Source organism: Pseudophryne corroboree, chromosome 6 (assembly GCF_028390025.1).
Source record: "Pseudophryne corroboree isolate aPseCor3 chromosome 6, aPseCor3.hap2, whole genome shotgun sequence".
In the NCBI taxonomy this organism is placed as follows: Eukaryota; Metazoa; Chordata; class Amphibia; order Anura; family Myobatrachidae; genus Pseudophryne; species Pseudophryne corroboree.
In genome coordinates this window covers 377,964,418-377,988,968 of record NC_086449.1, presented here as the reverse complement: position 1 = coordinate 377,988,968, position 24,551 = coordinate 377,964,418, and the positions used below count along the sequence as shown (strand labels likewise).

Genomic DNA, 24,551 nt, shown 5'->3' with positions numbered 1-24,551 from the left:
TTCAATTGAATCTCCATTGTTTAGTTTCAATCAACTGTGGTGGCCAATTACAGTATATACAATGTAAAGTATATGGACCCGTGTGTATGTATGTGTAGATAGATAGATAGATAGATAAAGATAGGGTAGACACACACACACATATATTATGTGTATATATATATATATATATATATATTATACTATAGTATACAGCGATTATAAATATGTAAACATTCTATTTGTGGTAGCCTCTCCCCAGCTAATCACTGTCTAACTAGCAATACTGCTGAAGCATGATTTTTGCACTGCTTTACTGAATAAGCAGATGCTGGGGTGAATGAGTGTTTATTACAGAGAGCATTCAGTATTTATTTCCATGGTCTGGATTGTGGGCTGATGCTGCGGCCAGATCGGGAACTGGCAGAAGATGGAACCTGGCTGTTTCTTGAGTTGGCCGATTTCGAATCCAATCTCCCAGTAGACACACGGCTGAGACGACCTGGTGACAGCAGAGGAATCAGTCACAAATGCTATAAGGCAAGTAATGTCTGTACTAATTCATTGTCAAACAGCACAATAAATGGAAGTGCTGGGCCTTCAAAATATTACACTTCAAAGAGAATGATGAGTGGGAAAATTAATGCAAGATAAGCTATGAGCTAATGGCATGCACGATGCAATGTGGCAAGCACTGAACTAAACCTCTCCATCTCAAACATACACATCTGTCAGAGAGCAGCTGCATAGTAAAAGCATAGGAGCACCTTAAATTACCTAGAAAACAGTACAGAGGAGCACATACATGCTACATCTCTGTGCTGGCTATCAGCAGCCTTCCCTTTCTCTGACATTTTTGCGCCATGTCCCCAAGTCCTCAGTAACCGTAATGAAGCTTTTGGGAGGATATACTGTAAGGAAGTTACAAACATTGAAACAAGGCCACTGTAGCAAATAGTAGGGTGTGCCATCAGGCTTGCTAACACCTATATAGAAGACAGGTCCTTCAACATTAATATTTTCATATATGTATTTCTCAATATTTACAGTAGACAAATATAAAAGGGAGAATAATTGCAATGTTCTTTTAACACTGTGATTAAACATTAGTGAGAATGAGCACTTACTGGCAGTATCTGTTGGCATGAGCATTTTCTCCAGGTGTTGCTCTATTCTTTCCAAGTCTTGGCTAGAAAACACACACCTGCTTTCGGCAGGAACAACGGGTTCTCTTGGAGTGATTCGTTTGCGGGCAGACGTGGACTGAGCTGGCTGTGGCAGACAGGTGACTGGGAATGAACCAGTTGTAAGGCCGTCTGGGAATTTTTGAGCTATGACTTTCAGACCTGTACAGAGTCAGTATGTCATTATATACAGTACATAAATATTGTAACCTTTATCCAACACACTCTCGGTAGAGATATAGATAGATAGATAGATAGATAGATAGATAGATAGATACACACACACACCCCTAATGCCCAGGCAATGGAAACGACGCAGATTTTACATTGATCATACACCATTTTAGTACTAGGTCTTGCAGTACTATCCCACGCAATATATACATTAATGTAGATTGTTTAACTGCAGCTGTCCTAACATAGGCCACAACATATACAGGCTCAAATTAATAATATTTACAAATAAATACAAATTACAAGTAAAAACTGGTTATTTCAGGATGCCCTCTGCTGTGACCCCTGTATCCCTACTTCCATTTATATTTTATTCTTAAGGTGCATACACACGGTGAGATTCGGGCTATGCCCGATTCTCACTATGCGACAGGGGCTAGGTCAGCATCGCAAGCACATAATGACTGTGCTTGCGATACTCACTATGTGCGATTTTGGCTAAGTGTCCATTTTGACTATCTCTTCTATTGAGATTGTAAAAATTGACTTACCTGCACAGTCTATCTAGGCTTACAATGCCGACTGTGCGGGACCACGCATCAGCATCGAATCGGGATCGCAAGGTGACTTTCACCTTGCAATCTGCACTAACTTTTCTTACAATTTTGACTATATAGTCAAAATCGTAAGTAAATATCTCACCGTGTGTACACACAAGTAGTCAGTCCATATAAAAAAAAAAAAAAAAACCTCACCTCCAGAAAGCATAAATACATTTTCAAATCCTCTCTCACACATGGTTGTGGCTGCTTGGCTTGCTATCCGCTCATCTTCATCATACAAGATAATAATTTTACCATGTGCATTTTTCTAAATGCAGCAGTTAAGGTTTTTCGCAAGATGCTCCGGTGTTACAGATAATGAAAACATATTTACAGTAAATACAGGTAATAAAAATGATGGTAGGCAGTTTCAGACCATGTGTTGTATGTATGTAGTTTCCCCTTTATTAAATACTTTAGCACAACAAAGGTCACTGAAAGCATTTTAAGAAAGGATCTGCTCCAGAGCCAAGCAGTAAAAAAAAATGTGTATACTTATTATACATACAAAGCAGCCATTTATTTGCTCAGCTGAACTAACATCCATGACATACAATCAATTCACAAGGAACCAGTGTCATCAAAAAGGCAACACATAGCTCTCCTGTACAACAAAAAGTGCCACTGTTTTCATGTGAATTCAGTGGCTGCAGATCATGGGTGCTGGTTCAGCCATTAAAATGGCTGTGTTCACACCGAATATAAGTACATTTTAAATCTCTTTGGGTTGTACAAGCCTGTGAATGGGTCCCAGGCAGACGTGGCTAGTCGCAATCTGGACTAGTACACCTGTGCAAGTCGTTTGCGGCAATGAGGACCACGGACATATCTGAACATACTTGTATAACATGCAGATTTTGTACATTCAACACAAAGGGGCTGTTGGAGTCAGATTAACCTCTTTTCACTCCCGCAAAAAGCACATGTAGGAATACAGCGCACGCACAGAAGAAAAATTAACTCATATTTCGGCATCTCCGGCCAATTCCATATCTAAGGGATCATGATAGGACCAGTCTTTGCGTGGGAGTTTTGTGGTTTCTTGTGGGAGTGGTAGGGCATGTAGCTAGAGTTCCTGCTATTCTGAGTGGAGCATAAGGAGAAGGGAATCCTGTTCCAGACAGGTCTCTTGCACCTAGCATGGGACTGGGGTGAGTCCCAATACAAAAGGAGGATGGTTGTGACTGTGGACCAAGAGGCTTCCTGTTTGAAACCACATGGATTCTCCCCATTACTATAAGGTAGTAAATCTGGCTCCTGTGGCATCACAATCCAAATTAGCCCCAAGATAAACTTTTGGTATTGTATAACCAGAGAGGAAGGGGGGTAAACAGACAGAGTAGGCATGCAGCACCAGCCACAATAACTAGTGATCCTGCAAATGTTTGGTCCAAAAATAGGATTTTAATTACCTACCGGTAAATCTCACCGATCTTGTAGAATGGGCCTTCAGAGACTTAGGAACAGGTAAGGCTGCCGAGACATAGGCCTGTTGGACAGTAAGCCTAAGCCAACGAGCAATGGACTGCTTTGAAGCAGGACAACCCTTTTTCTGTGCTTCATAGAGCACGAACAAGGAATCGGTTTTTCTGATTCGAGCCGTCCGCTTGACATAGATCTTCAAGGCAAGCACAGCATCCAAGGAGGAGGAGAAGCGTCAGAACTTGACGGATCTACAATAGGTTGATTCAGGTGAAACGCAGAGACTCTGCTCTGTCCTCGTAAAAGACCAAGTATGGACTTTTACAAGATAAGGCCCCTAATTCTGAGACACGTCTAGCAGAGGCCAGGGCCAGTAACATCACAGTCTTTCACGTGAGGTACTTGTCTTCCACCGTCATCAGAGGTTCAAACCAGGATGACTGTAGAAATTCCAACACCACATTCAAATCCCAGGGTGCCGAAGGTTGTATGTGGAGTACCCTTTGTAAGAAGGTATGAACTACTGGCAACAGTGCCAATTTCTTCTGGAAGAAAATGGAGAGAGCTGAAATCTGGACCTTAACGGAACCCAGATGTAAGCCCTTATCCACACCAGCCTGCAGGAAACATAAGAAACGCCCCAAGTGGAACTCTGCAGGTGGATACGTGCGTTACTCGCACCAGGAGACACATCTTCTCCAGATAGGATGATAGTATTTTGACGTCAAAGGTTTCCTGGCCTGAACCATGGTAGCAATAACCTTTTTGGAAAGGCCCTTGTGGGCTAGAATGTTCCGCTCAACCTCCAAGCTGTCAAACGAAGTCGCCATAAGTCCGGGTAGACGAACGGTCCTTGTTGAAGAAGATCTCTTCGTAGTGGTAGAGGCCAAGGGTCTTCGACAGACATGTCCAGAAGATCCGCGTACCACGCCCTCCGAGGCCAATCCGGGGCAATCAGAATTGCCTGGACTCCTTGATTTCTGATTCACTTGGGAACCCTTGGGAGCAACAGAAATCGGAGGAAACCGGTAGACAGCCTGTAAGGCCAAGGCGACATCAGTGCATCCACTGCCCTCGCCTGAGGGTCCCTGGTTCGAAAGCAATACCAGTGAAGCTTCTTGTTGAGTCGAGAAGCCATCATGTCTAACTGGTCGATGATCTGCTGAAACACCTGACGGTGGAGCCGCCACTCCCCCGGGTGGAGATCATGACGACTCAGGAAGTCCGCTTCCCAGTTGTCCACACCCGGATTGGCGACATTGCTCTTGCATTTCTTTCCGCCCAGAGGAGTATCTTTGACACCTCTCGCTTGCAGGCTCTGCTTTTTGTCCCTCCTTGCCGATTGATGTACGCCACTGCTGTTGCGCTGTCCGACTGAACTTGAATTGCGTGATCCGTGAGCAGAGGAGAGGCCTGAAGCAGAGCATTGTAGATCGGCCGAAGTTCCAGAATGTTGATCGGAAGGAGGGCTTCATGGGATGACCACCTGCTCTGGAACTGCGGCCCCTTGGGTGACAGCTCCCCATTCTCTCAGACTCGCATCCATTGTGAGGATGATCCAATCCTGAATCCCGAAACTCCGGCCTTCCAGGAGATTGGAGGACTGCACAGCCACCGCAGGAGAGAAATCCAGGCGGGAGGTGACAGCCGTATCATCCAGTGCATCTGTAGATGTGATCCGGACCACTTGCTCAGGAGATCCAATTGAAATGTTCTGGCATGGAACCTCCCATATTGGATCGCCTCGTATGAGGTGACCATCTTCCCCAACAATCTTATGCAGAGATGGATGGATACTCGAGCAGGTCGGAGCACCATGCAGACTATCTCCTGAAGTGTTCTCGCTTTGACCTCCGGGAGGAACACCTCCTGGGCCACAGTATCCAGTAACATCCCCAGGAACCGCTGAGTTGGCTCCAGGTGTGACTTCTGTAAATTGAGAATCCACCCAAGGTGTGACAGAAGTTGGGCAGAGCAGTCGATATGAAACAATAAATGCTCCCTGGATCTTGCTTTTATCAGAAGATTGTCCAGGTAAGGGACAACATTGACCCCCTGGACCCGGAGCTGGAACATTATCTCCGCCATTACCTTTGTGAATACCCTCGGAGCTGTGGACAGGCCGAAGGGCAGTGCCTGGAGCTGGTAGTGGTCGTCCAACAGGGCAAACCTCAGATAAGCCTGATTAGGTGGCCAAATAGGAATATGAAGGTAGGCGTCCTTGATATCCAAGGAAACCATGAATTCCTGTTCTTCCAGGCCCGCAATCACTGCTCTCAAGGATTCCATTTTGAACGTGAACATTTTTAGGTAAGGGTTCAAGGACTTTAGATTCAAAATGGGCCTTACCGAACCGTCCGGCTTCTGTACCACAAACAGGTTGGAGTAATAACCCCTGCCTCGTTGTGGTATTGGTACTGGAACAATGACGTGGGACTGGACCAACTTTTGGATGGCCTGTTGTAACGTAACTTGCGTATCCTTCAAAGCTGGTAAGCTTGATTTGAAAAAGCGTTGGGGGGGAGCAACATCGAACTCCAGCTTGTAGCCCTCAGAAATGAGGTCCCTGACCAAGGTATCCTGGTAGGAAACCTACCAGACGCGGCTGAAGTGACGCAGTCGAGCTCCCACCTCGAGATCCCCTCGGGATGGTTGGGCACAGTCATGCTGAGGACTTCGTGGAAGCAAAACTGGCGCTCTGTTCCTGAGAACCGGTGTTTGCAGGTATTTTTGTCTTACCTCTGGTGCCTCTATTCGCATTGGAGGCACCTCTGGCCCTAGATCGAAAACTGTTAGACCAAAAGGACTGAACAGACGGCCCCGGGTAGGAACGCCTTGCCGTCGGGGCCCCAGAGGGGAGAAACGTAGATTTCCCTGCAGTGACTTTGGAAATCCACGTACCCAACTCAACCCCTAAGAGCCATTCCCCAGAAAAGGGGAAGGATTCCACACTGTTCTTGGATTCTGCGTCCGCTATCCACTGACGCAACCACAAGGCCCTGCACGCCGACACTGCCATGGCAGACGTCCTAGCATTAATATTGCCCATTTCCTTAAGAGAGTCACACAGGACGCGTGCAGTGTCCTGAATGTGCTTCAGGAGTCACCGTAGTGACCAGAGGTATATCCCCGGAGAGGCCCTCATGAATCAGAGTAGCCCACATATGAATGGCATGGGTCATCCAGCAACCTGCTATGACCGGCCTTTGCAATACACCTGCTGCTGTGTAGATAGACTTTAGTGTAGTCACGGATCCCAGGGCAGGCAGCACCGCCTTCTTTGACAGTCGAGAGACTGAGATGTCAACTCCCGGGGGCTCTTCCCAGAATTTCCTACCTTCAGGAGCAAATGGAAAAGTGTGCAAAATCGTTTTGACACTTGGTATTTTTTGTCTGGATTTTTCCAGGCTAATTTAAATAGGTCATCTAACTCTGCAGAATCAGGGAAAGTGACATTAGGCTTGTTCTGTGTAAAGAAAAACGACCGCTGTGATGCAGCGTCCTCTAGAGGGAGCTTTAACACGTCCCGTATAGCCAGAATAAGGGGTTCAATACCCTGAGCAGAAGCGGAATCCCCACTAACGGGATCCAAGTCATCCCCATCCTCCTGTATTTCCTCAGCTGAATCAGAGAGCAGGGCAGGTAAACCACTCTTTTGTGGTCCTGAGTTAGACAGGGGTGTCTGTGTAACATCTGCCCTAGCAGCTAAGTCTGCAACAGCCTGTTGTAGTAGCGGAGTTTTCTGAACATTAGCAGTGAGTTGTGATGACATCATAGTCTTAAAAGCCCCTAACCAGGGTGGCTCTGGTCCCTCTCCCCCAGCCCCTTCACTGAGCTGTGAAGATTGGTTGCCTTGTTCACAGGAAACAGAATCAGATGATGAGAGAGAATCTGGTGTGGCATACACTGCATAGTTTGTGCTTACCCATGTTTACAGTAATCACAATGACATTCACACAGACAGTAATACTTAGCAAGCCTGCCCTTACTGTATGTGAGAGGAGACACACAGAGAGAGAAGACCAGCACACCCCAGCTATACAGTCCCAGTGAGGCTGTCAGCTTTCTATATCACAGTGAAACACTAATGATTTCTGTCCTGTATAGGACACAGATTGTGTACAATAGCGCCTCTCCCCCTTTGCTACACCCTGTACCAGTTTTCCAGCGTGTCTTGTGAGTCAGGAGGAGCTGTGTGTGCTTGCTGCTGCATTAAGCAGAGGAAGGTGCCAAAATGCCACTGGACCCGCTCTGAGGTAGCTCCGCCACCCCCAATGGTGCCGGAGCTACAGAGATTTTTATATTGGCAATGTCTCCTAGTTTGCTTAAAAACATCACACAAGTGCTAGTTTAAGCCACCGCTAGCAAGTTTACACGGGGGTCTTTAGTGGGTCCCCCAAGGAGGGTCCCGTATGCCGCGCCCCCGTTTAGCCGCTCCATGAACCGGGGACCCCCTAGCGGGGCCCCTGGCTTGTACTCACCACAGTCGTCACTTTTAGGCATTTGTTAGGGGTGTGCGGCATGCTGCAATTGCGCCAGCTAAGGCGCAGTGCCCGCTGAACAAACAACCTCTCAGGACGTTGGTCCTGCAGCAGGGGAACGGCTCTGACACTTCGCAAGGCTGCTGACCGCCACCCCCCCTATCTCCCACGGTGCAGGTATGCGGGTGCCCAAACAGCATACCGCAACTAATAAAAGTTTAAAAGAACTTGAAGAAAACTCTCTGGAGCTGCAGAGATGTACATCCTCTCCTGAGGGCACCTTTTTCTAAACTGCCTGTGGGAGGGGGCATAGAGGGGAGGAGCCAGTACACCCAGTGAAGAAATTGAAAGTGCACCGGCTCCTTTGGACCCCATCATACTAAGTCTCCCCAATATCCCTTATGGATACTAGAGAAATACTAGTGTTCTTTAAATAGTCATTAAGTTAGACATCTTTCCTTGGCATCACAAACAGCAAAAAAATAGCTATTTCCAGAATAGACTCCAATAAATCACATTTAGGAAAAACATAGTAAGGATACAAAATCCAAGATTTGCTGTGTGAAAGGATTCATGGTTCTGGCGAGCATTGCAGTGGGGTAGTTGGAAGCTGCAGGGACAAGAAACAGGAATATATGATGAGCAAGCTATAAACATGCAACTATAACTCCCAATACTTTATGCACTGCACAGGTTACAGCAGATCACTACAAATTGTGTTAGAGTAGCAGTAGTTCATATAAATGGGTTGATATTTCCAAGATACTATCATGTATGGTTATTTAAGTAAAGCTAACATACAGCCTTATTAGTTGGGATGTATTATTTTGTGCAGTAAAAATTCACTCACTACTGAACAATTCAATTTGTTGCACTAATTACAGCAGGCTTGTAGCTGTAGCCAGGGCTATTCAATTACAGCCTTCTGGCTGCACTTAAAGCGGATTTCTGTTTGAGCCTCAGGAGGCTTGAACAGAAATCCGCGGTAAGTATGGTTTCGTGTCCGTATTGCGGGTGTCGCAATCGCATTGGCCATAGCTCTGGGCACTTGTCCCAGAACCTTTGGGTTAATCAGTGTTAGATGCAGATTTACAACATAGGAATAAGTGCTTGTAACTGAATAGCTACGGTTGTAGAAGTTAGAGGCTACAAGCACTTTTCCACCTGCAGCTACATATGGCTAACATGTTAACCCATGGTGCAATATAAACTTGCATCAAAGAAACAAACTGAAGATAAACAAGTTGCTTCACACAGAGCAAGATTAAATGCCCCAGTTTTCCAGATTCACTGCAACAGTAGCCTCACAAGATAACTGTGTGTTTGTAGGAACCAGCACCTTCCATATCTTACTCTCCATCTGTAACTACCCATTAGCCTCTATTTCCTTCCTTACATCAGGACACAGTCATTCAAGAAGAGGCTGGTGATGTAGTCCGGATCCAAGCGGTCAGAATACAGACAACGGAATCCTGACTGTAATAATGCCAACGGATCCCAGCGGTCAGTATTAGGGTTAAGAACTAGGCAGAGGGTTAGGCTGCAGGAGGGGACTTTTAGGGATAGAAAAGTTACCTGGGATCGGTCAGCATTGTGACCGATGGGATTCCGCACGTCAGCATTTCATACCAAACCCCTGCAATGTTATGGTGTAATTTCTGAATATAATATACTGTTCCTGTGCACAAGCTTTGTGGCAACAAGTTCTCTTCCAGCTAAGGAGTAATCCCCCCACGCCAACCAATAGCATCTTGCCATGAATTATACAAAACTATTGCCAGACAGGTATTTTTGCCTTTATGGCAAGCATAATTAGTATAGTCAAAATTTATAAACTAAACCTATTTAGATTTGTGGCTATAGCTTTGAGATGAAGGACCTTTACAAACTAAGCAAAATAAGTTTTCAACAGCAATCTTCAATGACCTCCAATAATATGGCACTGATCGTAGCAGTCGCGGTCACGGACATCGAGGAGAAGAAATGGGCAGTCTGCGTAGGGCTTGTCTAGGGATCTTGAGCTTGTTTTTTTTTCACATTTTTTCTTTGGATCATTATCCAGGTCCAATTCTCCTACTCCACTAATTACACTGAAAGAGGAGTAGACAAAATCATTAATAATACTACCCCATTTGCTTTTAAAATTATTTGTCAACATTAATAAAGAAGTATTTTATGTCAATAGACCAACTTGAAAGTTGAGCAAAACAATGATACTGTTGGTCAGGTCTTAAAAATAGGATTTTAATTACCTACCGGTAAATCCTTTTCTCGTAGTCCGTAGAGGATGCTGGGGTCCATTTTAGTACCATGGGGTAAAGACGGGTCCACTAGGAGTCATTGGCACTTTAAGAGTTTGAGAGTGTGGCCTGGCTCCTCCCTCTATGCCGCTCCTACCAGACTCAGTCTAGAAACTGTGCCCGAGGAGACGGAAAAGTTTGAGAAAAGGAATTTACACAGATAGTGGCGAGATTCACACCAGCTCACACATTAAAGGCAAACCAAGCTAACCCGCTTGAAAACTCAGCAATGGCTTAACCAGATTACTTAATCAAGTAACAAAACAGTACTTAACCAAGAACTAAGCAGTACTGAACTAAGTAACCACTGCAGGATCACGAAGCGCTGGACGGGCGCTCAGCATCCTCTATGGACTACGAGAAAAGGATTTACCGGTAGGTAATTAAAATCCTAATTTCTCTTGCGCCCTAGAGGATGCTGGGTCTACATTAGTATCATGGGGATGTACCAAAGCTCCCAGAACGGGAGGGAGAGCGCAGAGGCTCCTGCAGAATTGATTGACTGAACTTCAGATCATCAGAGGCCAAAGTATCGAACTTGTAGAACTTTGCAAACGTGGTTGACCCAGACCAAGTAGCCGCTCAGCAAAGCTGTAAAGCCGAGACACCCCGGGCAGCCGCCCAGGAAGAACCCAACTTACGAGTAGAGTGGGCCTTAACAGATGTAGGACACAGCAATCCTGCCATAGAATACGCATGCTGGATAGTGAACCTGATCCAGCGAGAGATAGTCTGCTTAGAAGCAGGACAACCAAGTTTCTTGGGATCATACAGGACAAACAGAGTCCGATTTTCTGTGGCGAGCCATCCTCTTTACATAAATTTTCTGAGCCCTTACAACATCCAAGGACTTCGATGAAATTGAGGAGTCAGTAGCAACTGGCACCACAAAAGGTTGGTTGATATGAAATACCGACACAACCTTCGGAAGGAACTGCGGACATGTCCGGAGCTCAGCTCTATCTTCATGGAAGATCAAGTATGGGCTCTTACAAGACAAGCCCCCAACTCCGACACACGTCTAGCAGAAGCTAAGGCCAACAAAGTGACAGCCTACCACGTGAGAAACTTGACCTCAACCTCCAGTAGAGGTTCGAACCAATCCGATTGGAGGAACTGTAACACCACATTAAGATCCCAGGGCGCCGTAGGCGGCACAAAGGGAGGCTGGATGTGCAGAACTCCTTTCAAAAAAGTCTGAACCTCAGGGAGGGAAGCCAATTGTTTCTGGAAGAAAATGGATAGGGTCTAAATCTGGACCTTTACAGATCCCAACCTCAGGCCCATATCTACACCTGCTTGCAGGAAGAGGAGAAACCGTCCCAGTTGAAACATCACCATAGGAAATTTCTTGGATTCACACCAAGAAACATACTTTTTCCAAATGCGATGGTAATGTTTAGACGTTACTCCTTTTCTAGCCTGTATCAGGGTAGGAATGACTTTGTTCGGAATGCCTTTAGCAGTAGATCTGCGTACCAAGCCCTTCTTGGCCAGTCCGGAGCAATGAGGATTGCCTGAACTCTTGTTCTCCTTATGAGTTTTATAACTCTTGGAATGAGTGGAAGTAGAGGAAACACATATACCGACTGGAACACCCACGGAGTCACTAGGGCGTCCACCGCCACGGCTTGCGGGTCCCTCGACCTGGAACAATACCACCGAAGCTTCTTGTTGAGACGAGAGGCCATCATGCCTATTTGAGCAACACCCCAAAGATCTGTTACCTCCGTGAACACCTCCGGATGGAGTCCCCACTCTCCTGGATGGAGATCGTGTCTGCTGAGGAAGTCCGCTTCCCAGTTGTCTACTCCCGGAATGAAAATTTCAGACAGCGCCACCGTGTGGTTTTCTGCCCAGAGGATGATTCTGGTTACCTCTGATATTGCAGCTCTGCTCTTAGTTCTGCCCTGTCGGTTTATGCAAGCCACAGTCGTTACATTGTCCGACTGCACTTGAATGGCTCGATCTCGCAGAAGATGAGCCGCTTGGAGAAGACCGTTGTAGACGGCTCTTAGTTCCAGAATGTTTATTTGAAGACTGGATTCCAGGCTTGACCACCTTCCTTGGAAGGTTTCCCCTTTAGTGACTGCGCCCCAGCCCCAGAGACTTGCATCCGTGGTAAGATGGACCCAGTCCTGAATCCCGAACCTGCAGCCCACCAGCAGGTGAGGTATTTCCAGCCACCAGAGGAGTGAAATCCTGGCTTTCGGCGACAGACGTATCCTCTGGTGCATGTGTAGGTGAGAACCCGACCACTTGTCTAGGAGATCCAGTTGGAAGGACCAAGCATGAAACCTTCCATACCGTAGAGCCTCGTAGGAGGCAACCATCTTCCCCAGAAGGCGAATGCATTGATGAACCGATACCCGGGTTGGCTTCAGGATATCCCGGACCATTGTTTGAATCACCAACGCTTTCTCCTCCAGCAGAAACACCCTCTGCACTTCCGTGTCGAGGATCATCCCCAGAAAAGACAATCTCCTTGTCGGCTCCAAATGTGACTTTGGAAGGTTAAGGAACCAACCATGTTCCCTGAGCAGATGAGTCGTGAGAACAATGGACTGCAACAATGTCTCCTGGGACGATGCCTTTATCAGCAGATCGTCCAGAGAAACATCATCTCGGCCATCATCTTGGTGAACACTCTCGGTGCTTTGGAGAGGCCGAATGGCAGTGCCTGAAATTGATAGTGACGGTACGACAGTGCAAATCTGCGAGATAAGCCTGGTGTGGCAGCCAAATCAGAATGTGGAGCTACGTATCCTTGATATCCAGGGATACCAGAAACTCTCCCTTCTCCAGACCTGAAATCACTGCTCTGAGAGACTCAATTTTGAATTTGAACACCCTAAGGTAAGGGTTCAACGATTTCAAGTTCAAAATTGGTCTGACCGAACCATCCGGTTTCGGTACCACGAAAAGGTTTGACTAATAACCCTTGTTTTGCATATGAGGTGGAACTGGGACAATGACCTGTGACTTTTCCAATTTTAGTATGGCTTTCTGCAGGATAGCCCTGTCTGTCAGCAAAGCTGGCAAGCCTGATTTGAAGAATCGGTGAGGCGGGAGTTTTTAAAACTCCAGCCTGCACCCCTGGGAAACAATATCCTGTACCCAGGGATCCAGGCCGGACAACACCCAGACGTGGCTGAAACGTCTGAGCCTCGCACCCACCAGCCCGCCCTCCAGGCTGTGCGGTACACAGTCATGCTGAGGATTTTGAGGAACCAGAAGCAGGTTTCTGGTCCTGGGAGCCTGCGGATGCAGGCTTTTTGGATTTTGCACAACCACCTCTAAAGAAAGTGGTAGGAGGCTTGGACTTTTTTGCCTTAGTGGTCCGAAAGGACTATGACACAGCTGAAGAAAATGGTTTCTTCTAGAAGGTGTAGCAGAGGGAAGGAAAGGTGACTTACCCGCGGTTGCCGTTGAAATCCACGCATCAAACGCTTCCCCAAAAAGAGCCTGACCTGTGTAGGGTAGGTTCTCCACACTTCTCCTGGATTCCGCATCTGCAGACCATTGGCGTAGCCAGAGTCCCCTGCGGGCTGAGACTGATATGGAAGATAGTGTTCACGCTAGGCAGTTTTAGCAGGGCGCCGCGCCCTGCCCAATTTTTTAAGGGCAAAACCCGCCCTGCCCTTTCTGTGGCGCCCTGCTAAAACTGCGCACGCTTCCTCCCCTTACAGCGTGTAAAGATGGCGCACGCCCCCAACAGTGACGCCACCAGCCGCCCACACCCCTTTTTTTTTTACGTCAGCGGGCTGAACCGCCCACTTTTATTACCGCAATGACCCCGCCCCCTATTTTGCATGGTCACGCCCCCTTTCCACCGCGCGCGCACACTACTGCCCCTCTAGGTCCGGCACCCTGCCCTGCCCAGATTCTAGTGAACACTAGAAGATATCCGTGCAGTCAGCGTACCCAGGTCCCTCATGGATTCCACCATGAACCCCGCAGAATCCTGTATGTTACGTAAAAACATTTAAATGTCACTTCTATCCATTGTATCTAAATCCTCTAGTAATGTGCCTGACCACTTTACTATGGCTTTAGAATTCCATGCACAGGCAATAGTGGGCCTTAACGTCACTCCTGAAGCAGTGTAAATGGATTTGAGCGTAGTGTCAATCTTATGATCAGCCGGGTTTTTTTTAACGCGGTAGATCCAGGGACAGGTAAAGCCACCTTTTTAGACAGTCTGGAGACAGATGCGTCAACAATGGGTGGGTTGTCCCATTTTTTCCTATCCTCCTCAAGGAAGGGAAAAGCAACCTTTTCCAGATCGCTTTTTGGGATCTGGAATTTTTTCTCCAGGTTTTTCCAGGATTTTTCAAATATAGTGTTTAATTCTTTAGACGCAGGGAAGGTTAGCAAGGCTTTCTTATTGTCAGTGAAGTAAGCATCCTCAACCTGCTCAGGTGGCGTGTCATTAATGTTTAACACATCTCTAATTGCCTCAATCATGAGTTGCACGCCCTTAGCAAGGGATGCCGCCCCTCTCAGCACATCCCCATCACAGTCTGCAGTATCAGAATCGGTATCCGTGTCATCTTGCATAATTTGGGCAAGTGCACGTTTCTGTGGGAACATGCTAGGGGATTTTGTAGGAATAGAAACAGAGCCTGACCAAACTACAATAGATTTCATCAACACCTGACTTTCAGTCTCAGTATTAGCTACCCTAGTAGAGATCTGAGAGATCATTCCTTTGATAGAAGTTAACTACTCAGGCTCAACAATGGGGATCTGAGACAAAGCATTACAATCCTGCGTACATGGAATGGATCCCTCCTGAGAGAAAACATCTTCTGCAGCATAAGACACAGAGTTCCTAGACATGGCTATGTGAGATATTTAACACCCCAACACACACAGGGAAATGTCAGACACAGTTTCCCCCCAAGTATGCCACAGAGAGACACAGAGATTGGAGCCAACCCACACACAGCGCTTTCTGAGGTAAAACTAACAAAACTACCAGCGCTGTGTACCTTAATATACTACGCAGTCTTTACACAGCCTCCCCTCCCCCCCCTCTACAACCCACTGGTACCGCACAGGATAGCTGCAGTTGCTTGGAGGGACAGCTCTCCCTTTTAGTGTCTGATGTACAGGAATTGCAGGCAGGAAAATGGCGCTGAACGCTGCTGGGTCCGCTCTGAGAAGCTCCGCCCCCCGAACATGGCGCTGCTTCCCTCTCTTCATTTTATTATACTGGCTTGAGGATTTCTGCTGGCAGCGATCCGGGGACCCTGACAGGCTTGCTGGCCAGTGTAGGGTATAGGCGCTGGCTCAGGGCGCTCCTCACAGCGCTGCACTATGTACCACTGAACCCCAGAGCGCAGTTAGTACTGCGCTCCCTACCCTGTTGCCGCCATCTTCACATCGGCTCCCCGCTTGCCAGGGGGGCCGGTGACTCACTCGCCACCGAAGTCTTCTGGCTCTGTAAGGGGGTGGCGGCATGCTGCGGGACTGAGCGGTCGCCTGGAGCAGCTAACGATCAGCACCCTCAGGAGCTCAGTGTCCTGTCAGCGGAGATAGTGGCTCAGACCCCGCAGGGCGGACACTACTACCCCCCTTAGTCCCACGAAGCAGGGAGGCTGTTGCCAGCAGCCTCCCTGTACCTAAACTAACTCTTAGAAATAAATAAAACTAGGAGAAGCTCTAGGAGCTCCCCTAGCTGTGACCGGTTCCTCCGGGCACATTTTCTAAACTGGGTCTGGTAGGAGGGCTATAAAGGGAGGAGGCAGCCCACACTCTCTAACTCTTAAAGTGCCAGTGGCTCCTAGTGGACCAGTCTATACCCCTGGTACTAATGTGGACCCCAGCATCCTCTAGGACGTAAGAGAAATATGGATATTTTTGAACTGCACTAATATTGCTGGCTGAGCAGCTCGTCACCTCAACACCTCCCCCCCACCCAAAATAAAAAATCCTTTTACCATGTAAGGAAAATATGGTTGGACTTTCCATCATATAGTGCACAAATACTGATCAGCTTTGTTTTTATACTTGAAGTGGAACATGGGGGAAGATGTATTAATCTGGAGAAGGCATAAGGAAGTGATAAACCAGTGATAAGTGCAAGGTGATGAACGCACTAGCCTATCAGCTCCATTATGTATACTAACAGTTAGGAGCTGATTGGTTGGTGCGTTTATCACCTTGCACTTATCACTGGTTTATCACTTCCTTATGCCATCTCCAGGCTTAATACATCTGCCCCATGGTTTTGCCAGGATGCAACTTTGCTCCTTTTTTGCGCTTACATATGTGTTTACATCATGATTTCTACTATAACTTTAATTTAACTGTAGTATTGGTTAAAAAGAATTATCAAAATCTGTTTGGATGATGTTTCTCCTGTACTATCCACGGGGAACAAAAATAGGGTGAAAATGGAATTCTGAGGCCTCAAGTAGGGAAAACAAGGATGGAGCATCTTAGAGTACCCCCTGGTAAGTTGGCTCTCAATTTATAAAACAAATACTGGACCCATAGTGGGGCTATTATATTATGTAGTGTAGGACCACATGAACAGAGACGCCTTGATGTTGCCTGTGGCACCATACTACAAAAAGGATATCCTGGAGCTTGAAAAAGTTCAGAGGCGGGCGACCAAACTAATTAAGGGCATGGAGACGCTGGAATACGAGGAAAGGCTTGCAAGACTAGGCATGTTTAGACTGGAAAAGAGGAGACAGAGGGGACATGATCAACATCTACAAATATATAAGGGGACAATACACAGAGCTTGCGCGGGACCTGTTTTTGGTTAGATCAACAAAGAGGACTCGTGGACACTCGCTTAGGTTAGAGGAGAGGAGATTCCGCACATCACGGCGTAAAGGCTTTTTCACGGTAAGGACAATACGTGTTTGGAATTCCCTGCCTGAGGGAGTTGTAATGGCAGACTCAGTCCGGACCTTTAAGAATGGGTTAGATAAATTCCTAATGGATAAGGATATCCAGGGTTATGGTGCATAGTCACGCACTATGGTTGCTGCAAAAAGAGGGATACAAAGCAACGGCTTGTGTCCCTCTTTTTGTAGTAGCTGTCAGCATCAGTCAAAACTTTAGACCAAATAAACCTGCTCAGGAGACCACAAATAGGTTGAACTCGATGGACAAATTGTCTTTTTTCAACCTCAAATACTATGTTACTATGTTACTATATATTTGCAAATGTGTGCAACAGAGTCCTCTGCATTTTATTATGAAGGAAGATGTGACTCTTTTGCTAGCCCATTGCAGAGTGCAGTGTCAATGTGAACAGGGCCGGATTTCCCATTAGGCTGTCTAAGCAGGCACCTAGAACTCAGTGGGTTCTGTGGGGCCTGCCACCCACCCACTGCCAACCATGTAAACTTCATTTCACAGGGTTAGGCTGCGGGCAGGGATGGTTAGGTTTAGACACTAAGGGGGAGGGTTAGGCATCAAATAGGGAAGGTTAGGGAGGTGCAAGGAGAGGGCAAGTATACTTACCAAACTCCTGTCGAAATTCTGAGCATCGGGATGCCGCTGTCAGTCTTCTGACCGCTGACATCCCAACCATCGGCCATCCGTATGAATTCCAGAAGAGTGTGTGCCGAGTACTGCTTGGAGAGAATTATTACTTCTGTAGTTGTAAGCAATGTGTTTTTAGACCTGCAAAATTTTGGACTTACTACTACTACTACACACTATATCATTCCCTGCTGTTGGTTAGATACACTTTCTAGTATATATATATATATATATATATATATATATATATATATCCAAAAGATAAAAAGTAGGCAAGCAGTACAGAGTACAGTAGTGAACCGTAGTACAGCATGTGAACTTATTACTGCATGTAAACATTTTTTTTTTTTTACGCAGTATAGCTTTATCCTTTACACCAAGCACAAACGTATTATGGACTTAATTCAGGGGTGATTGCAAAATAAGATTTTCCTCTAATGGGCAAAACCATGTGCACTGCAGGAGGGGCAGATATAACGTGCAAAGAGAGTTAGATTTGGGTGGGGTGTGTTCAAACTGAAATCTAAATTGCAGTGTAAAAATAAAGCAGCCAGTATTTACAGTGCACAGAAACAAGATAATCCACCCAAATCTAATTCTCTCTACACATCTTATATTTGCTGCACCTGCAGTGCACATGGTTTTGCCCATTAGGGGAAAATTTTATTTTGCAATCTAGGCCCTATGTTCACTCCATAATGTTTCAACATCAAATCCAATTTAAGTTACTTATATTTTGGGGCAGTCACTCACTGTAAGTCTGCCTGACTGCTCAATTCAGTATGCATAGCGCATTGCACGTAAAGAAACTGGCAAACATTTTATTGCAGGCTAACTGAGGTGTCCCTACAACCTTTAGGACATTTTATTGAAAATGGCACATTGGTATCAAATCACAATCAATGTATAAAAAATAAGATTTTACTTACCGATAAATCTATTTCTCGTAGTCCGTAGTGGATGCTGGGGACTCCGTCAGGACCATGGGGAATAGCGGCTCCGCAGGAGACAGGGCACAAAACTAAAGCTTTAGGATCAGGTGGTGTGTACTGGCTCCTCCCCCTATGACCCTCCTCCAAGCCTCAGTTAGGATACTGTGCCCGGACGAGCGTACACAATAAGGAAGGATATTGAATCCCGGGTAAGACTCATACCAGCCACACCAATCACACCGTATAACTTGTGATCTAAACCCAGTTAACAGTATGACAAACGTAGGAGCCTCTGAACAGACGGCTCACAACAAATAACAACCCGATTTTTTTGTAACAATAACTATGTACAAGTATTGCAGACAATCCGCACTTGGGATGGGCGCCCAGCATCCACTACGGACTACGAGAAATAGATTTATCGGTAAGTAAAATCTTATTTTCTCTGACGTCCTAAGTGGATGCTGGGGACTCCGTCAGGACCATGGGGATTATACCAAAGCTCCCAAACGGGCGGGAGAGTGCGGATGACTCTGCAGCACCGAATGAGAGAACTCCAGGTCCTCTTTAGCCAGGGTATCAAATTTGTAGAATTTTACAAACTTGTTCTCCCCCGACCACGTAGCTGCTCGGCAGAGTTGTAATGCCGAGACCCCTCGGGCAGCCGCCCAGGATGAGCCCACCTTCCTTGTGGAATGGGCCTTGACAGATTTAGGCTGTGGCAGGCCTGCCACAGAATGTGCAAGTTGAATTGTGCTACAAATCCAACGAGCAATCGTCTGCTTAGAAGCAGGAGCACCCAGCTTGTTGGGTGCATACAGTATAAACAGCGAGTCAGATTTTCTGACTCCAGCCGTCCTTGAAATGTATATTTTCAATGCCCTGACAACGTCCAGCAACTTGGAATCTTCCAAATCGCTAGTAGCCGCAGGCACCACAATAGGCTGGTTCAGGTGAAACGCTGACACCACCTTAGGCAGAAACTGAGGACGCGTCCGCAGTTCTGCCCTGTCCGAATGGAAAATCAGATATGGGCTCTTATACGATAAAGCCGCCAATTCTGATACTCTCCTGGCTGAAGCCAGGGCCAGTAGCATGGTTACTTTCCATGTAAGATATTTCAAATCCACCGATTTGAGTGGCTCAAACCAATGGGATTTGAGAAAATCCAAAACTACATTCAGGTCCCACGGAGCCACTGGGGGCACAACCGGGGGCTGTATATGTAGTACTCCTTTTACAAAAGTCTGGACTTCAGGAACTGAAGCCAATTCTTTCTGGAAGAAAATCGACAGGGCCGAAATTTGAACCTTAATGGACCCCAATTTGAGGCCCATAGACAATCCTGTTTGCAGGAAATGTAGGAATCGACCCAGTTGAAATTCCTCCGTGGGGGCCTTCCTGGCCTCACACCACGCCACATATTTTCTCCAAATGCGGTGATAATGTTGTGCAGTCACCTCCTTCCTGGCTTTAACCAGTGTAGGAATGACCTCTTCTGGAATGCCTTTTTCCTTTAGAATTCGGCGTTCAACCGCCATGCCGTCAAACGCAGCCGCGGTAAGTCTTGGAATAGACACGGTCCCTGCTGAATCAGGTCCCGTCTTAGAGGTAGAGGCCACGGATTTTCCGTGAGCATCTCCTGAAGTTCCGGGTACCAAGTTCTCCTTGGCCAATCCGAAGCTACGAGTATCGTTCTTACTCCCCTTTGCCGTATAATTCTCAGTACTTTGGGTATGAGAGGCAGAGGAGGAAACACATACACTGACTGGTACACCCACGGTGTTACCAGAGCGTCCACAGCTATTGCCTGAGGGTCTCTTGACCTGGCGCAATACCTGACCAGTTTTTTGTTGAGGCGAGACGCCATCATATCCACCTTTGATTTTTCCCAACGGTTCACAATCATGTGGAAGACTTCTGGATGAAGTCCCCACTCTCCCGGGTGTAGATCGTGTCTGCTGAGGAAGTCTGCTTCCCAGTTGTCTACTCCCGGAATGAACACTGCTGACAGTGCTATCACATGATCTTCCGCCCAGCGAAGAATCCTTGCAGCTTCTGCCATTGCTCTCCTGCTTCTTGTGCCGCCCTGTCTGTTTACGTGGGCGACTGCCGTGATGTTGTCCGACTGGATCAACACCGGCTGACCCTGAAGCAGGGGTTTTGCCAGGCTTAGAGCATTGTAAATTGCTCTTAGCTCCAGTATATTTATATGAAGAGACATCTCCAGGCTTGACCATACTCCCTGGAAGTTTCTTCCCTGTGTGACCGCTCCCCAGCCTCTCAGACTGGCATCCGTGGTCACCAGGACCCAGTCCTGTATGCCGAATCTGCGGCCCTCTAACAGATGAGCACTCTGCAACCACCACAGAAGAGACACCCTTGTCCGTGGCGATAAGGTTATCCGCTGATGCATCTGCAGATGCGATCCGGACCATTTGTCCAGCAGATCCCACTGAAAAGTTCGTGCGTGGAATCTGCCGAATGGAATTGCTTCGTAAGAAGCCACCATCTTTCCCAGGACTCTTGTGCATTGATGCACAGACACTTTTCCTGGTTTTAGGAGGTTCCTGACAAGTTCGGATAACTCCTTGGCTTTCTCCTCCGGAAGAAACACCTTTTTCTGAACCGTGTCCAGAATCATTCCCAGGAACAGCAGACGTGTTGTCGGGGTCAACTGAGATTTTGGAAAATTCAGAATCCACCCGTGTTGTTGCAGCACTACTTGGGTTAGTGCTACACCGTCCTCCAGCTGTTCTCTGGACCTTGCCCTTATCAGGAGATCGTCCAAGTAAGGGATAATTAATACGCCTCTTCTTCGCAGAAGAATCATCATTTCGGCCATTACCTTGGTAAAGACCCGAGGTGCCGTGGACAATCCAAACGGCAGCGTCTGAAACGGATAATGACAGTTTTGCACCACGAACCTGAGGTACCCTTGATGTGAAGGGCAAATTGGGACATGCAGGTAAGCATCCTTTATGTCCAGGGACACCATAAAGTCCCCTTCTTCCAGATTCGCTATCACTGCTCTGAGTGATTCCATCTTGAACTTGAATTTTTGTATATGCAATACTCCCTTGACAAACTTCTGGACTTCAGGAACTGAAGCCAATTCTTTCTGGAAGAAAATCGACAGGGCCGAAATTTGAACCTTAATGGACCCCAATTTGCGGCCCATAGACACTCCTGTTTGCAGGAAATGCAGGAAACGACCGAGTTGAAATTTCTTTGTGGGGCCATCCTGGCCTCACACCACGCAACATATTTTCGCCACATGTGGTGATAATGTTGTGCGGTCACCTCCTTTCAGGCTTTGACCAGGGTAGGAATGACCTCTTCCGGAATGCCTTTTTCCCTTAGGATCCGGCGTTCCACCGCCATGCCGACAAACGCAGCTGCGGTAAGTCTTGGAACAGACATGGTACTTGCTGAAGCAAATCCCTTCTTAGCAGCAGAGGCCATAAGACCTCTGTAAGCATCTCTTGAAGTTACGGGTACCAAGTCCTTCTTGGCCAATCCGGAGCCATGAGTATAGTTCTTACTCCTCTACGTCTTATAATTCTCAGCACCTTAGGTATGAGAAGCAGAGGAGGGAACACATACACCGACTGGTACACCCACGGTGTTACCAGAACGTCCACAGCTATTGCCTGAGGGTCTCTTGACCTGGCGCAATACCTGTCCCGTTTTTTGTTCAGACGGGACGCCATCATGTCCACCTTTGGTATTTCCCAACGGTTTACAATCATGTGGAAAAAACTTCCCGATGAAGTTTCCACTCTCCCGGGTGGAGGTCGTGCCTGCTGAGGAAGTCTGCTTCCCAGTTTCCATTCCCGGGATGAAACACTGCTGACAGTGCTATCACATGATTTTTCGCCCAGCGAAAAGTCCTTGCAGTTTTTGCCATTGCCCTCCTGCTTCTTGTGTCGCCCTGTCTGTTTACGTGGGCGACTGCCGTGATGTTTTTCCCACTGGATCAATACCGGCTGACCTTGAAGCAGAGGTCTTGCTAAACTTAGAGCATTATAAATTTACCCTTAGCTCCAGTATATTTATGTGGAGAAAAGTCTCCAGACTTGATCACACTCCCTGGAAATTTTTTCCTTGTGTGACTGCTCCCCAGCCTCTCGGGCTGGGCTCCGTGGTCACCAGCATCCAATCCTGAATGCCGAATCTGCGGCCCTCTAGAAGATGAGCACTCTATAACCACCACAGGAGAGACACCCTTGTCCTTGGATATAGGGTTATCCGCTGATGCATCTGAAGATGCGATCCGGACCATTTGTCCAGCAGATCCCACTGAAAAGTTCTTGCGTGAAATCTGCCGAATGGAATTGCTTCGTAGGAAGCCACCATTTTTACCAGGACCCTTGTGCAATGATGCACTGTTTTTAGGAGGTTCCTGACTAGCTCGGATAACTCCCTGGCTTTCTCTTCCGGGAGAAACACCTTTTTCTGGACTGTGTCCAGAATCATCCCTAGGCACAGCAGACGTGTCGTCGGGATCAGCTGCGATTTTGGAATATTTAGAATCCACCCGTGCTGTTGTAGCAGTATCCGAGATAGTGCTACTCCGACCTCCAACTGTTCCCTGGACTATGCCCTTATCAGGAGATCGTCCAAGTAAGGGATAATTAAGACGCCTTTTCTTCGAAGAAGAATCATCATTTCGGCCATTACCTTGGTAAAGACCCGGGGTGCCGTGGACAATCCAAACGGCAGCGTCTGAAACTGATAGTGACAGTTCTGCACCACGAACCTGAGGTACCCTTAGTGAGAAGGGCAAATTTGGGACATAGAGGTAAACATCCCTGATGTCCCGGGACACTATATAGTCCCCTTCTTCCTGGTTCGTTATCACTGCTCTGAGTGACTCCATCTTGATTTGAACCTTTGTAAGTGTTCAAAAATTTTTTAGAATAAGTCTCACCTAGCCTTCTGGCTTCAGTACCACAATATAGTGTGGAATAATACCCCTTTTCTTGTAGTAGGAGAGGTAATTTAATTATCACCTGCTGGGAATACAGCTTGTGAATTTTTTCCCATACTGCCTCCTTGTCGGAGGGAGACCTTGGTAAAGCAGACTTCAGGAGCCTGCGAAGGGGAAACGTCTCGACATTCCAATCTGTACCCCTGGGATACTACTTGTAGGATCCAGGGGTCCTGTACGGTCTCAGCGCCATGCTGAGAACTTGTCAGAAGCGGTGGAACGCTTCTGTTCCTGGGAATGGGCTGCCTGCTGCAGTCTTCTTCCCTTTCCTCTATCCCTGGGCAGATATGATCTTATAGGGACGAAAGGACTGAGGCTGAAAAGACGGTGTCTTTTTCTGCAGAGATGTGACTTAGGGTAAAAACGGTGGATTTTCCAGCAGTTGCCGTGGCCACCAGGTCCGATGGACCGACCCCAAATAACTCCTCTTCCTTTATACGGCAATACACCTTTGTGCCGTTTGGAATCTGCATCACCTGACCACTGTCGTGTCCATAACATCTTCTGGCAGATATGGACATCGTATTTACTCTTGATGCCAGAGTGCAAATATACCTCTGTGCATCTCGCATATATAGAAATGCATCCTTTAAATGCTCTATAGTCAATAAAATACTGTCCCTGTCAAGGGTATCAATATTTTTAGTCAGGGAATCCGACCAAGCCACCCCAGCTCTGCACATCCAGGCTGAGGCGATCGCTGGTCGCAGTATAACACCAGTATGTGTGTATATACTTTTTATGATATTTTCCAGCCTCCTGTCAGCTGGTCCTTGAGGACGGCCCTATCTATAGACGGTACCGCCACTTGTTTTGATAAGCGTGTGAGCGCCTTAGCCACCCTAAGGGGTGTTTCTTCTGGCGGGAAAGGGTATACCGCCCCTAATTTTCTATCGGGGGGAACCCACGCATCATCACACACTTTATTTAATTTATCTGATTCAGGAAAAACTACGGTAGTTTTTTCACATCCCA

At 47.0% G+C, this 24,551-nt stretch overlaps 1 protein-coding gene across 2 annotated transcripts in view; it reads right to left on the bottom strand.

Moving 5' to 3' along the window:
• Window positions 1-311: 311 nt before the first annotated feature.
• The window catches only part of CEP41 (centrosomal protein 41), a 209,237-nt gene continuing 184,997 nt past the window's right edge, over window positions 312-24,551 (bottom strand). For both annotated transcript variants that reach the window (XM_063926751.1, XM_063926752.1), the window contains 5 exons: window positions 9,769-9,932; window positions 8,385-8,452; window positions 2,093-2,207; window positions 1,107-1,325; window positions 312-481 (listed from right to left, as the gene is read on the bottom strand). In XM_063926751.1, coding sequence (XP_063782821.1) covers window positions 351-481; window positions 1,107-1,325; window positions 2,093-2,207; window positions 8,385-8,452; window positions 9,769-9,932 — 697 coding nt within the window. In that variant the 3' untranslated portion in view covers window positions 312-350. The remainder of the gene's footprint in view (window positions 482-1,106; window positions 1,326-2,092; window positions 2,208-8,384; window positions 8,453-9,768; window positions 9,933-24,551) is intronic.